The following is a 16,120-nucleotide window of genomic DNA, read 5'->3' on the forward strand; positions in this document are numbered from 1 at the left end:
GGGGTTTAACATTGATAAATGCAAGGTAGGTACTACACATGGGTGGTACCACACTCAATCTATTGGAGAATGAAAAGAACATGGGAATAATTGTACCGTGACTTGGAGCTCTCTGAGCTGCATATCAGACTGTACAATTACCCCTATGTCCTTTTCGTCGGCTAGGGTGCTGGGACAACTCATGGGGGGGGCTCAGTGATATACGGGAATTTTTCCAGCAGGGACAACGATTTGATTGTCTCGTATAAGGCAATGGTTCCTGGCAACCCAAAGGGCGCGGGTTAGAATCCCGCCTCGGGCTTTGATCAGAGTAAAATGAAAAAGCTTTGGGAGGTGCATATGGCCACAGAAGCCGATGCGCCAACAAAAAAAAAAAAAAAAAAGCAATGGTTAGATTGCATCTTGAGTGAGTACTGCATACAGGTATAGAGCCTCTTTTTAGGAAAGAACGTTTTGGAATGGTTGCAGAGAAGAGTAAGAAGATAAGCCGGAAGCACGAAAGAGTACTCTTCCCAAGAAAGACTTCAATTGTGTAAATTGCGGCGCCTGAGAAATACACTTGTTTAAGGCTTTAAATGGATTGAGTAAACTAAATGCTGATAGCATCTTTACTCTTTCTCTGCTGACACGCATAAAAGAGCATAAATTTAAGGAATTGAAAAAAGATGGTTGCAGGATAGATGCGCGAAAATTTGCTTTAAGCTAGAGAGTAATGAATTGTTGGATCAAACTCCCGTCTGACGTTGTGGAAGTGAATAGTTGGAATAAATTTAAGTAAGGAGTAAACAATTATTAGAGGGGGGATGGACAAATTGAGGATAGTTCTTTGGCTGATATTTCATGAGATTGCATCATATGCTAATACTAATTATTTCTATTAGTATCCCGGAAAATGTTTTTCTCTGTTAGCTGACGAAATCGCACGCTATACTTGGGTGTATTAAGCGTTCAGTATCGCAGGGAATATCTGCATTTATTCGACCTTCACATTTTTGTTATATTTTTTATTAAAGGGGTAAAAAACAAACCTGAAAGTTTGCTGCTACTGATTTTCTATCCATCTAATTGCGTTTCTATAGTGAATTTTGCAGATAATTCAGTACCTGTAAAAAAAAAAAAAATATATATATATATATATATATGTGTGAATGGAACAAATCTGTTACTTTTGTCCATCTCATAGGGCTCTTTTATTATAGTGAAAAAGCTACAATTTGCCATACACTTTTTTCTTTATTTTTTGCTCATGGCCACGCACAAAGGTAGTTACACCTGTGAGTAATGTGGGCCGATGCAGCTTTGATTCTCTGCAGGCCTTTGGAGCAGTAGGAGCTAGTTTGTCTGGAATTGACAAGTGCATACCTGACATAGCGAATGGTTTGTAGGAGCAACCATCTGGTTATCGTTGAACCATAATAAGCCTTAGCATGATACTTCTATTCCACATCATTGGAGCACGATGTATTCCATTATAAAGTAATGTATATAAGGCGTATTTTATGTAAATACAGTAAACGTGCTTTGGTATGGGCGCAGATAAACTTCTATTATGCGTTTCATCTTTATTATTATTATTACGAGAAGTGTTTATTTTCAGTCACGTAACTGCCTTTTTGAAACAACTTGAAATATATTAAAATTAATATAATTTGATTTTTACACGATTTCTTAAATTAACGAATGGAAGTATTAAATACAATCGCAGTTTTTTTATAAGTTTTTATATGTATTTTGTGAATCTCGCTGTTAAAAATATTTAATCTATATGTCAATGAATAGTCTAGTTGATTAGTTTTTGAAAAATAACCAACAATCAGTTTATTTTCCTTTTTTTAAACAGTTTACTATAGTTTCAGAAGTGCACCAACGATGTTTTCAGACTAAATCAAAGACAAGATACAATTTTCCACCGAGGAAAAACGATTACATTAGAAAACTATCTCTTTCCCCTTTTCCATAATTGCTCATCACTTGGTAATATCTTTCCCCTGAAAATCACTAGACGCCTACTGAATTCCAGGAAGGGAAGGGTTTGTCCACAATTTAGGATAAATTTTAAAATATCATCAGTATACCTGAGAATTAAGTAGGTTACTGGTCCTCTGTTTAGTTATGACCTATTATACTTGGTAATAACACTTTTAATTTCCCCACATTATTACAACGAAATATTTTAATGAAAATAAATTACAAAGATAAATTCATAATTAGCGCGGGACTCAAGCCACTTTTGAAAGAATTCAAAAAATCATTCAAACCACAACTTCGCCTCCCACTTATAACGCGTTGCATTTTGCCTGATTTCACCGCCTCCTTGCGTTTGTGAATGGCACCAGACAATTTATTAGTAATCGCGTAAACGAAACCAAATTACATATAAGTAACCTTTTTAACTTGACTATTTTAGCTTAAAAATTATTCCAGTTAGTTATTTCCCTTAGTATTGATTAGAGTAGGAGTGGAACAAACTTCACATAGTATTCTGTTTTAAACCTTTTCGTGTATTTGATATTTAGATCGTTAATCGGAATATAGTTTTATTTCGTGCTGATTTTAATTTTACCAACTTCATGAAAATATAACCTCAATATTAAGATATTGCTGTACCGTACACTTCGGAAACTGGCTTTTACTTCCTAGACAGCGATGCTGCGCCTTAAATTGTCTATATAAATACTCCACGAGTTGGGAGACGAGTGTGAGGTCAGAATGTGTCAAGGCTTCTGCCCGCGGTTGTTTCACGATTCGAGCTGGCAGACGCCATGAGTTGTTACTGTATTGAGCTTAATTGCTGCACTAATAATCCCATTTTTCCGTTGTTTGCAATGATAAAGTCGGGGGAAAAGGTTCTGATGAATTGAACGTGCACTGTAAAAATTGATATCAGATGGTAGAAGTTTTGTAGTAAATTTATTTTGATCTGCCGAATATTTGTAAAATGTAGCATGTACTAGGAAATTGATTTTGAAGGTAAGGTAAAACTTCCCTCTTGAATGACCGTATATGGCATGTGATTAAGGTGGTTTATAGTTCTCTTTATTTTTGATAATGCACAATTTTTTTTTTAATTAGAAATATTTCTGTAACACTGAAATGCCTAATTTTTTTTTTTTTTTTTTAAATTTTTGCTGCCATTTGGATTTAAAAAAAAAAAAAAAAAAGCTACTTTAATCAATCCTCTCTCCTTCTCCTACAACCAATTCCTAATGTTAATAATGACTAGTGATTAGCAGCTTTTAAAAACGATATCATTTTCTGATTCTGTTTACAGTTGGACTGAATAAAGGTCAAAGTTTTTTTGAAAAATAGCATTTCATAATTTATTTTTTATGGAATATATTTTATGTAAATGAATCATTAGGTATCATAATATTAGCAGCTTTGAAAATTTCGTATACAAAGTTTTTCAGTTTTTATTCCAAACAAAGAAAAAAAAAAAGCTATTTCAGTTTGGCACATGTGCATTTTATTTATATATTATTATTTTTTATTTGTTTTTTTTTTTTTTTATTGCTTCGTTCAAACATATGATCAGCCAAAGGAGTTAACAGCAAGGCTCTCAAATGTTAAAATTATCATTTGTCACTGTTCAACCAAATTTTCTATGCAAATTTGCTTAGTTTGAGAGTAGCTGTTATAATTACTTTAATATACACAAACATCTAGTTTACAAAATTTTTCAAACACACATTCTGTATTTATGTGTGTATGCACACTTGCCTGCACTCACACACATGTATTCAAAAAAATGAATACACAAGGCGTAATAGGCTACGGATTGGTAATTCATTATAAGAATATCAGTGATATATCACCATATTTTTCTGTAGTAGTACATATATATATATATATATATATATATAATTGCTTTATTTATTAGTGATTTTCCATTTGACTAAGAAAGAATGTATAATACATTACACAGAGCTGTTTACAATCAGTTTAAAATTGAAGGCAATTCAATTTGAGTTGTTTCATTATAGAAAAAATGTATGAATTGTGTAGAAATTGATGGTATTCTGTGTTATCATAAATTATTCATTTTACATGTTATTATTTTTTTCTTTTTCAGGAAGAGTATGCATGAAATGAAGAGCCATGAGCTCATCACATCTGCTACTTCTTCCTCTTTTATATCTGCAGAAACTCAAAAATGCTTCTCTGTGGAAACACAAAAGGCTTTTAGTTCGGAAACACATCAAGTGGAAATTAATGGTACAGATCAGTCCAGGCTCTTTACACCTCAACGAAGTCAAACTCAGCCATTAACACAAGAGGAAAAAGGAGTTGCTGGTGGTAGTATTGCTGATAGGTATGCAGTGTCTGTTTTTAACTTTCTCCACTTATTATGAATTGTTGATTTATTAAAATAGATAAAATTTATCAATAATAAATAGCTAATAGTCCAATTTTTTGCCCAAAGAATAGTCCAGTATTGTTAGTCGTTTGCAAAATTCACTTGCATCTGTGCTCTGAGTGGGCTTTTGTGAACAACCTTTAATTTTTAAGACTTAACTTTTAAGACCAGATTATATCTTAAATTAAATAAAACACTAAGCTTTTACTAATTGGTCAGTTCTGCTTGTTACTTTTTCTTAGGTTATATTCTATTATTGTTGTGTAGAATATTTGAGCAGAGCCTTACTTGTGTTTCATTAGAACTTGTCCTTTTTTACCGTTGATGTGAGCATTGTAGCCTTAGATGCTAATGCACCATAAAATCCATCCTAAAACAACCAACCTTTTTACCAAGGTAAAGATCAATAAAACGTTAGATCTTTCTAAAGGCCTCAAGACTTTCATGAAATATCGAATCAGCAACGTTCTTGATGGCACTAAAGATGAACACTTTAAAGAAATTGAAAGTTCAGACCAACATAACATTGGTAATGACAATGTAACTGTACTGGGTTTTTCTGATTCTACAAAGAATAAATTCATTCTACACTGACAATTAATATTTAGTAAGCACTTGTGAATTTGTGTTTCAGATATGTAATAAAATATTTTTTTCCCAAAATTTGTCTTCTAAACCCGGATGAATATTACGGCCTGGCGTATCTTATAGTCTGGGAAATATGGTATTTCCTACATCCAGCTCATTAGTGACCCTTTCAAAATAACTAATTAGATTAATTAAACTATTTTTCCTTTACAAACCATGTAAAGAAAAATCTGATCAACTCCATGATTTTCCAGCAAATGCAGAACTGGTCTGTAATTAGGCACATCACTGTTAGAATTGTTTTATGGATTGTTGATGTGTTGGCACATATCCAGTCCATTACTCTCATTAACAACCCTGCCAACCTTTGTATCATCTGCAAACTTCAACACTAAGCCTGATATACCTTCATCAATATCATTGATAAATATACAAAACAACAGTGGACCCAACACCGAACCCTGTGGGACTCCTAATAACATTAGTCCACGAAGAGCACCACCCATTGATTACCATCCTTTTATCCATTGTAGCAACTTACCCTTAATACCATTCTGCTCCAATTTGTACAATAGTCTTCCATGCGCAACAGTGTCAAAAGCTTTCCTGAAATCCAAATATATGATATCAAAATTATTTTTTGCATCCAGTTCCTTTGTAACCACATCATAATATCCTATCAAATTTGTCAGACAAGACTTTCCCCTAACAAACCCATGCCATATCTGAATTATTGCTGCAGTCTTGTCTAGATGATCCTGCAATGCATCTTTAACCAATGACTCCATTATTTTACTCGGAACAGAAGTTAACTGGTCTGTAATTACTCGTGTCACCCTTCGATCCCCCTTTGTGAATTGGGGATACATTTGCACATCTCCAGTCCGTGGGGACCTCCCCTGAGTCCAAGGATGCGCTCATAATTATGGCTAAGGGTTTGCTTAGTTGCTTTGCCGCCTCCTTTAATATAACTGGATAGATCCATCCACCCCAGGTGCCTCTCTTATGTTTAACTTCAATGGTTTCTCCTTCACTTTGCTCTCAGTTATTACAAAATCATTAAGTACCCTGCTACAATTTGATAACCTTCTGCCATTTTCAAACCTTAATAACTCCTCACGTGTGAATGTAGATGCAAAATACTCATTCAGTTTGTTTGCTATCTGAGCAGGATCATCAACAGTTGAACCATCGATATCAACTGGACCAATGAGATTGATCCCCTTCCTTTTAGAGTTTATATAAGTAAAGAAATCATTGCTGTTTTTCTTAGCATCCTTTGCCAAAGATTTCTCGTAATCTGTCTTCGCCTGCCTAACCTCCTTTGTGACCTGATTACAGACTAATTTATATCTGCCATGGGCTTCTTATTCGCTTGATAATCTATATGCATCCCATGCATTTTTCTTCTCTGTCACGAGTCTCATTAGTTCATTTGATAACCATTTAGGCCTAAACCTTGAACAATATTTCTTAATAGGTATTAAACTTTTAGTAGCTTCCACGATTAATTCCTTGAATGCTTCCCACTTAGAATTTACTGTTGGTAACATCGTCAGTTGATCCCACTGTACAGAATTTAAAAACTGTCTGAGACCACTGTACTCACCTTTATGGAAGCAAAAACCCTTTCCTTTAACCCTGATGGTAATTATATCTTTAAGTAAATCCCACATCAGTACATTGTGATCACTGTCACCTAGTGGCTCCTTTATCTGCAAATTCTTAATACAAGAATCATTGCTGATAACCAGATCAAGAGTATTATCCTTTCTAGTTGCCTCTTGAACATGCTGCTGCAGAAAACAATCATCCGATAAATCCACAAAAGTCTTACTAGTGTGTGAGTGACCAACCCACAAGTTCGTCAATATCCGGGAAGTTAAAATCCCCCATTATAAGACATTCTGATTTACTAGCCCACTCTGTTTCTCTGTACAATTGTTCATTGTACTCATTTGAGTCATTAGGCCTATAACACACTTCTACTCTTATTTTTGCTTTCGCAGTGCTTATGTCACACCAAACTGACTCAACAGTGCACTGTATCTATATCAACTGGATGCACTTCTTTTGATTTTGTTTTTCTTAATTAACAGCATGACACCTCCTCCCTTCCTATCCTGTCTATCCTTTCTGTACACATTGTACTCCCCAAATTCCAATTCTGCATTCCTAATATCAGTGTGACACCACATCTCTGATATCCCAAAAATATCCGCCTTTGATGTCTTGACCAACACTTCAAATTCATCAAATTTATATACTATACTTCTAGCATTGGTATACATGCACCTATTCCTAGTTACCCTGACACATCCCATATACCCACCTGTTTCACGATGACTGCCATCAGTCCCTGAAACCCCCAGCACCCCTCGTTCCAGGTCGCTACTTATTCTAATAGAAGTTGTGCAAGAATCACCTTCACCTCTGCCTGCAGCTACTTTTAACCTTTTAGTCTGTGAATCCCCCCCCAAGGTAGCAGTTTTCCGACCCACCTAACACTGCCTCGATAGTATCGGCAAATATTCTTGCACCCTTTCTATTTAATAGAAATATTCTTGCACCCTTTCTATTTTCTATTTAAGTGTATCCCACCCCTGTAGAAGCAGTCTCTCCTGTTAACAAGCGCAGACCACGCTGAAAAAAATTCTACCCCTTGAGCCTTGCATATTCCCTCCAGGGCCGAATTGATTGACAAGGCTCTCATCATGTACTCCCTCCTATCGCGTCTGGACAGAATTGCAGACACTTTCAAATTTAACCCTGACTCACGACTTTTTTGCAACATTGACCTGTACTTGTTAAGTAAATCTGCAGATCTCCTACTCTTAATGTCATTGGTGCAAACGTGTACAACAATATCTCCTTTTATGCCCTTAAAAGATGATATATGCTTTACAAAATCACCAACTTCTGCCCCTGGCAGACATACCCTGGTCCTGTTCCATCTATCCTTTTTACCCAATATATTCCCTATCTCCCTGACAATAGTCACCAACAACAACTAGTTCCTTTGGGACCAGTGCATTCTGCCTTGGAGATTGCCGCTGTGTTACCTGATGCCCGGGAGTGAGCTCTGGTGTTGAGTTGGGCAGCCGAGAGCTTGACGGGCTCCTCATTAATTTCTTCAAGGGGCATCTACCCTACACCTCAAGCTCTCATAGACGTCCAGTAGAATGCTGAGTTGATGCCTAATTTCTAGACACTCTCTGCACCTGGCACACACAAAGAAAGACCTCCTCCTTGGCTAGATCATGTTCTGTTGCAGAGAGTTCGGCAAACATTTCACAAGTTGCACATTTTTTTAGGCTGTGATGCGTTGGAGAATCCCCCTCCCTCAGTTCTCCCCCGAGTCACAGCACTCCTGCCACTTTGTGCCCGTTGCTTTGCTGCTCTAGTCTCGGGCATGATATTTTAAATTAATAAGATCAATAAATTTAATTAAATAATTGTCAATATTACGCTATCTAATAGAATCCTAAATGCAGTGATACGTATTACGCTATATAATTATACGTTAGAGCTACCTAGTTACCACAATTAAAAATTTGAATTCCCTACTCTATACAAAAACAATGGCTGCAAGATTCGAACGAAATAACAGTTTTACGTATATTAAGTAGTAATCTACAAAAACTTTTTATTTAAATTAAAAATAAAAATAACCGGCATAACTATATGACTATGTATAAAGTACAATATAAAATAACAATTAGGTAAATAAAAAGGCAAACACTTATCGCTTTAAATGTAAAAGAGCAATGCGGCAATGAGCCTTGCTCTTTTACCTCATTGCTCTTTTACTCATTCCAACTCATTGCTTTAACTTAACTTAAAAAGGTAAAATAGAGGAACTGTAATGTTTGTGTGTATGTGCATGCACACCTACACAACAGTAGTATTTAATAACTTTTAATATATATAGCAAACTGTAACATATTGTTCACTGAAAGGGTTTCCTAAATTTTTCACTAACTTGTTAGTGGTACTGGCTAGTGCTTGATAAAACTGACAATAATACACTTTGACAAAGAGTGATAGAGAAGTTAAATAAAAGTAGCAAGATGGAAATTAATTACAAAAGTGAACCACTGATTTGTTTCATTGATAACTTTGATAGTTTTAAAATTGACTTTTCTGCTTAGTGTAAAGAGTATTTTATGATGAAAATGGGAGAAAGGAATTGCTGTATTGCTTTTATGAGCTTTCCTCATGTCTCAGAGGGATACACAGATTAAAAGGTTAACAGTGGCTGCAGGCAGAGGCAAAAGTGATTCTTGCACTGATTCTATTAGAAAATGAGTAGCAGCACAGAAAGCAAGGCAATGGAGATTTCCAGGACTGTTGGGAGTCATAGTGGGACAAATAAATACATGGGCTATGTTAGGATAACTAAGAGTAGAAACAAGTGCAGGTATACTTGCATGTACACCAATGCTAGGAGTATAGTTAATAAATATGATGAGCTTGAAGTGCTAGTCAAGACATCAAAGGCAGATATTGTTGGGATATCAGAGATGTGGTGTCACACAGATATAAGCAGTACAGAATTGGAATTTGGGGAGTACAATGTATACAGAAAGGATGGACAGGAAGGGAGGAGGGGTTATGTTGTCAGTTAAGAAACACAAAATCTGAGGAACTGCATCCAGTTGATGTTGGTGGACGATGCAATGTTGAGTCTGTTTAGTGTGACATAAGCACTGGGAAAAGAAAAATGAGAGTAGGTGTGTGTTATAGGCCTAATGAAACTGATGAGTATAATGAGCAATTGTGCAGATAAATAGTGGGCCAGCAAACCAGAATGTCTTTTAATGGGGGATTTTAACTTTCTAGATGTTGACTGGAACTTGTGGGTTGGTCACTCGCACACTAGCAAGACTTTTGTGGATTTATTGGTTTTGTACAGCAACATGTTCGAGAGGCAACCAGAGGGAGTACTACTCTTGATCTGATTATCAGCAGTGATTATTCATGCATTAAGAATTTGCAGATAAAGGAACCACTGGGTGATAGTGATCAGTGTACTGATGTGGGAATTACTTAAAAATGTAACTACCATCAAGGCTAAAGGGAAGGGCTTTTGCTTTTGTAAAGGTGACTACAGGGGTCTCAGACAGTTTTTTTAAATTCTGTACAGTGGGATCAACTGATGTTGTTATGAACATTGAATTCTAAATGGGAAGCCTTCAGGGACTTAATCTTGGAGGCTACTAGGCTTTTCATTCCAACTAAGAAATACTGTTCAAGGTTAAGGCCTAAATGGATGTGAGATGAATTAACGAGAATTGTGGCAGAGAATAAAAATGTATGCGATGCATATAAATTATCAGGTGACACAGAAGCCTATGGCAGATATAAGCTTGTCTGCAATCAAGTCACAAAGGATATTAGGGAGGCGAATGCAGATTATGAGAAATCTTTGGCAAAGGATGCAAAGAAAAACAAGAGTTCTTTACTTATGTAAACTCTAGAAGGAAAGGGGTGAATCAGATTGGACCACTTAACATAGATGGGTTGACTATTGATGATCGTGCTCAGGTAGCTGATAAACAGATTGAGTATTTTGCATCTACACTCACACATGAGGAGTTATTCAATGAGGGGAATGCCAGAAGTTTATCAAACTCTGACAGGGAGCTAAGTAATTTTGTAATAACTGAGAGCAAAATGGAGAATAAATTGTTGAAGTTAAACACAAGGAAGGAACATGGGGTGGACGGGATCTATCCAGTTGTATTAAAGGAGGCAGCAAAGGAAATAAGCAAACCCTTAACCATAATTATGAGAGCTTCCTTGGACTCAGGGGAGGTCCCCATGGACTAGAGGAGTGCAAATGCATTACCATTTCACAAAGACGGTTCAAAAGTTGACACAACTAACTATAGAACTGTTAGTTTAACTTGTGTTCCCGGGAAAGTAATGGAGTCACTGGTTAAAGAAGCATTGCAGGATCATCTAGACAAGGCTGCCATAATAGTTAAGACCCGGCATGGGTTTGTTAAAGGGAGGTCTTGGCTGACCAATTTGATTGGATACTTTGATGTGGTCACAAAGGAACTGAATATCAAAAATAATTTTGATATCATATACAGGTAGCCCTTGTTTTTTGCTGGTCCGATTTGCAGTAGTGCCGATTAGTAACCACATCGCCATTTTTATTTATTTTTGCAATTTTTTTATAAATTGGAAGTATTTAAAATCGTCAGACAAAATTTATTGACATCGTACTGTGCTATGCATCATGCACTGTTCATGTGGTTTCGGACAATCTGAGCCAATTAGCGCATCCTTAGCAGAGACAAGAAAGATTCCCACCCTCAAAGTAATCACTCATGGATGCAGGTGGTAAAGGTCCATATGGTGAAGCATTCATTTGGTTGTTGTTTATGCTGTTTACACATGCTGGAAATTTATTATGCTAACATTTTTTTATTAATTGTGCTATTAATAAATTAAATAATAATAGTGATATCCGTGTGCAATCTCGTTATAAAGTTTTTAATTGAATAGAATAAAGAGAGCCGTGTCTGGTAAAAGAAGTTCATTGAATCCTAGTTCGATATTCGGAGGATGGAATCTGGTGAAAGCTGCCCTAATGTGTGTGTAGGGCTATGAATATGCCTCCATCGACTATAACTACAGCTATGAAGAATGCTAATAAAATAAAACAATCAATGCAAAGTGGTGCCCGGAACCTAACCCTGTGATTTCCGATTGACTCCATTATATAAAGGGTTCCATTTTGCCTGTCCCCCCAGGAACCTAACCCCAATGTAATCGAGGGCTATCTGTACTTGGATTTCAGGAAAGCTTTTGATACTGTTGCACATGGAAGACTGCTGTAAAAATGGAGATGTATGGCATTAAGAGTAAGTTGCTACAGTGGATAAAGGTATGGTTGAGTGGGAGATGGCAGAGAGTGGTAATCAATGGACGCTGCTCTTTGTGGACAAATGTTATTAGTGGAGTTCCCCAGGGTTCGGCACTTGGCCCATTGTTGTTTTTTGTATTCGTCAATGATATTGGTGAAGGTATATCAGGATTAATGTCCAAGTTTGCAGATGATGCAAAGTTGACAGGGTTGTTAATGACAGTAAAGACAGTATGCTACTCTAACTGGATTTAAATAAGTTGGGCAAATGGGCTGAGAAGTTTAACATTGATAAATGTACCAACTACGTGGTACTACATTCAGGGAAGTGGAAAGTGAAAAAGACCCGGGGGTAATTGTGCAGTCAAATATGAAGTTTGCTGAGCAGTGCAGACGAGCTGCCAGGGCAGGTCATGGAGTCTTATAAATGATATACAGGGTGTCTCAAAAATATTGGTACAAACATTTAGGGGAGGTAGGTAACATATAAAGGAATGTGAATCGCATAGGAACCCATAACCGGAAAAAACGTCACTGTAAGTCAGTACACTGCGCTGTTCATCAGTTCGTGAGAGGGAAAATTTCTGGTTTACTCATTCAAGCAGTAGTCGCCGCACGAAGAGCATGCATCGATATACGAACTGTGAGCTGGCAGACATGCACCTAGTGTATAGTCCAGCAGAGGGCCTACACAGTGTGCGACCCCATGCGGCACAACATCGCTTCGCAATAAATGTGTGGGCAGGTATGGTCGGTGACTGCTTATTTGGCACATACTTGTTACCATCCCGCATGAACTCCCCTAAATATTTGATCTTTCTTGAACAAGTTCTGCCAGGGTTACTTGACGATGTTCCAGCAAATGTGAGACGCAACATTTGGTTTTAACATGATGGGGCGCTTGCCCATTATGAAAGGTTTGTTCTTGACCATTTGAACAGGCGTTTTGAGCATCGAGGGATTGGCCGTGGTGGACCCGTTGTCCGGCCCCCATGCTAACCTGTATCGAGCCTTGATTTCTTTCTCTGCGGGGCCCTCAAATCTGTTGTGTATGAATTGCCTGTGGAGACGGAAATGGATCTCGTGGCGAAACTCGTCTGTGCTGCTGCTACTGTCAAAGAAACTCCAGGTGTGTTCGACCATGTCCGCCAATCCATGCTGCGTCGGTGTCACGCATGCATCGTGTCCCATGGCAGAAACTTCTAGCATCTGTTGTAACATCATGAAATGCACCCATTTCGTACTCCATTGTTAATATTATGTCAAATAAATGTTTGCCACTAATTACCGTCTTGTGTCATTTCTGCTTCTTGTGCTTCTGCTGCTACTACTTTCCTGTGACATTTCCGGTTATGGGTTCCTATGCGATTCACATTTCTTTAGATGATACCTACCTCCCCTAAACGTTTGTACCAATATTTTTGAGACACCCTGTATAGAAATTTTGCTAGCAGTGACAGGGAGGTGATTATCCTGTTGTACAAGGCAATGGTCAGGCCACACCTAGTGTGTACAGGTCTGGAGGCCTCATTTTAGGAAGGATGTAGAGTTGCAAAGAAGGGCAACAAGATTGGTGAGAGAAAAAAAGGGATGCTCTTACCAAGAAAGGCTTAAGTTCTGCAAATTGCAGTGCCTGGAGAGTAGGCACTCACAACATGATCTGATTGAGGTGTATACGGCCTTGAATGGGTTCAGCAAGCTGAATGCTGATGGGATTCTTCCTCTTGCTCAGATTAAGAGCATGAGAGGGCATATGTTCAAATTGAGGAAAGAATGTGCAGAATAAATGTGCAGAAATTTGCCTTTAGCCAGCCGGTAGTTGATTGGCGGAACAGACTTCCATCTTTTGTTATGGAAGGTGACAGTCTAAATAAACTTAAGGCTGAGCTGGACAGGCATTTGGAAAGAATGGGAGGGTGTTCTTTCCCCCCCCCCCCCAATGTTAGCTGATTCTGCATAAGCTTGCTTTCTTGCATTATATGCCTATGCTAATATGGTAAATAAGAAGATAATTTGTGTGAACTATTCCAACAATTTCGAATGTTGTTATTTTAGATGCCTGAAAAGTAAGTAGTTCTTGTCTCTCAGAACAGAACTACTTGAAGGATTTAAAGGTAATAAAAAAGATAAAATCGCTTTTATGAAACTAGAAATTAATAAAACCATGAAGAAACAAGGTAAGTTTCAGTTTTTGTAACTTTCAGCATTCACTTTAACATTCCCATTGTTACTTTCAAGTTAATATTGGTGTCCTAGGGATCTATATAAAAGCATCTCTCACTAACTTTGAAATAAAATAATTTACTAACTTCTAAACTATTAGTTAATGTTTTACAATAAGCGGGACACTTATTTAAAACTCTGTATTATTTCAAACAGAGTAAAGTGAATACTGTTTGCACAAAAAAAAAAAAAAAAATGTTTAAATATAAATTAGTTTTAATTCATGGCCAGTGGACTTAGGAATTAGCATAAACATGTTAGTACTGTTTTGTTCTATTTGTTGTAATCTCAAACCAACGGAAAATTTGTTGCAATCTCAAACTAAAATTTCTAAAGCTATAAATTTTAATTGCAGCTAATTAACAAAACAACATTTAATGAGTGGTTGGCAATTTTGTAGGAAATTTTAGTCCCTTCATATGTAAATTGATTTTTTTTAGCTTCAGCTCAGATAATTTTGACTTCTGGAAACCCAAGTAGCCATTAAAAAAAATAAGTTAAAGGTGATTTATATATTCAAAAAAGGAAACAATTTTTTTTTTATCTCTGACTCTAGTGATATTAATGGTGTAGTCATGTCTAACTGTTTACTCCACTATTGTCTAATGATCCTAACAATAAGGTAGGGTTGGGTAGTTTGAATAACTTCAAGAAAGAACTAGACAATCTGTTAGAAGGAATGCACAGGTGATATAGAAAGTATTTTATTTTATTTTGTTTTTTTTTTTTTTTTTTTTTTTTTGCTGATGCTATATAAAAGCTTGCTTTCCTCATCATTTGTCTCTATGAATACTACTAATAAGATTGTTTCAGGAAAGGATGTATACAGTATTGTTAATCAATAATGTTATTTATCTGTGAATTAGTGTTAATTTTTTCATGAAGAGATGAGGTTTAGAAAACCTAGTAAATATCAAGGTAACTTTCCTGCATAAAAGTTTGTTTATTGAAATATAAATCCTGAATGTGCACATTTTTCTGATGTCAGCCAACACATTTTTCTGATGTCAGCCCCCCCCAACACATCTCCAGTTCATAGGACTTCCCCTGAATCCAGAGATACTCTCATAATCATGGTTAAAGTTTTGCTTATTTTGCTGTCTCTGTTAGTATAATTGAATAGATGCAATCCAGCCTATGTGTCTTTTATGTTTGGCTTCAACAATTTCTCCTTTACTTTCCTCTCACTTTTCACAAAATCATTCAGCTCTCTGCCATAATTTGACTGGTCATCCCCATCCTTAAAGAAATCTTCATGTATAGATGCAGAATGCTGACCGGGCTAGCTGGTTGGGTAAAGTGCCTGCCTGGCAACCTAAAGGTCGTGGGTTCAAATCCTGCCTCAGGCTTGGATCAAAGTACTGCAAAAACCTTGGGAGGTGCATTATGGCCACAGAAGCTGATGTGCCAACAGCTACCAAACAAAAAAAAAAAAAAAAAAATGCAGAATACCTATTCTGCAAGTCAGCAACCTGAGCATGCTCATCAACAGTTGAACCATTGACATCAAGTGGACCAATCTGATTCAACCCCTTCCTTCTACTGTTAATATAAGTAGAGAAGTCTTTGCTGCTTTTCTTGGCTTTCTTTGCCACAGACGTTTTGTAATCTGCCTTGGCTTGCCTAACCTCCTCTGTGACTTGATTGCAGACTTCTTTATATCTACCATAGGTAGAAGCCTATAGTGCCTGATAATATATATGCATCCCATGCATTTTTCTTCTCTGCCATGTGTCTCATTGATTCATCTGACATCCATTTAGGTCTAAGCTTTGAACTGTATATCTTAGTTGGTATGAAAAGCCTAGTAGCCTCTTTCCCTGAACGCTACCCATTTAGAATGTCATTGGTAACATCATTAGTTGGTCCCACTGTACAGAATTTAAAAACTGTCTGAAACCATTTTAGCCACCTTTATGAAAGCAAAAGCACTCTCCCTTTCCTTTGAGGAGTAGTTAATGTCTTTAAGTAAATCCCACCTTAATACATTGTGATCACTGCCACCTAGTGAGTCCTTTATCTGCAGATTCTTAATGCATGAAGGTGACTGCTGATAATCATGTCAAGGGTTA

At 36.8% G+C, this 16,120-nt stretch overlaps 1 protein-coding gene across 1 annotated transcript in view; it reads left to right on the forward strand.

Moving 5' to 3' along the window:
* Nucleotides 1-16,120, forward strand: part of LOC150075981 (uncharacterized) — a 701,253-nt gene that overhangs the window by 534,479 nt on the left and 150,654 nt on the right. The window contains 1 exon segment of the mRNA XM_090387465.1: nt 4,073-4,312. Within this exon segment, the coding sequence (XP_090243591.1) occupies nt 4,073-4,312 (240 nt within the window).

Source organism: Mastigoproctus giganteus, chromosome 13, assembly GCF_048544385.1.
Source record: "Mastigoproctus giganteus isolate SK-2022 chromosome 13, ASM4854438v1, whole genome shotgun sequence".
In the NCBI taxonomy this organism is placed as follows: Eukaryota; Metazoa; Arthropoda; class Arachnida; order Uropygi; family Thelyphonidae; genus Mastigoproctus; species Mastigoproctus giganteus.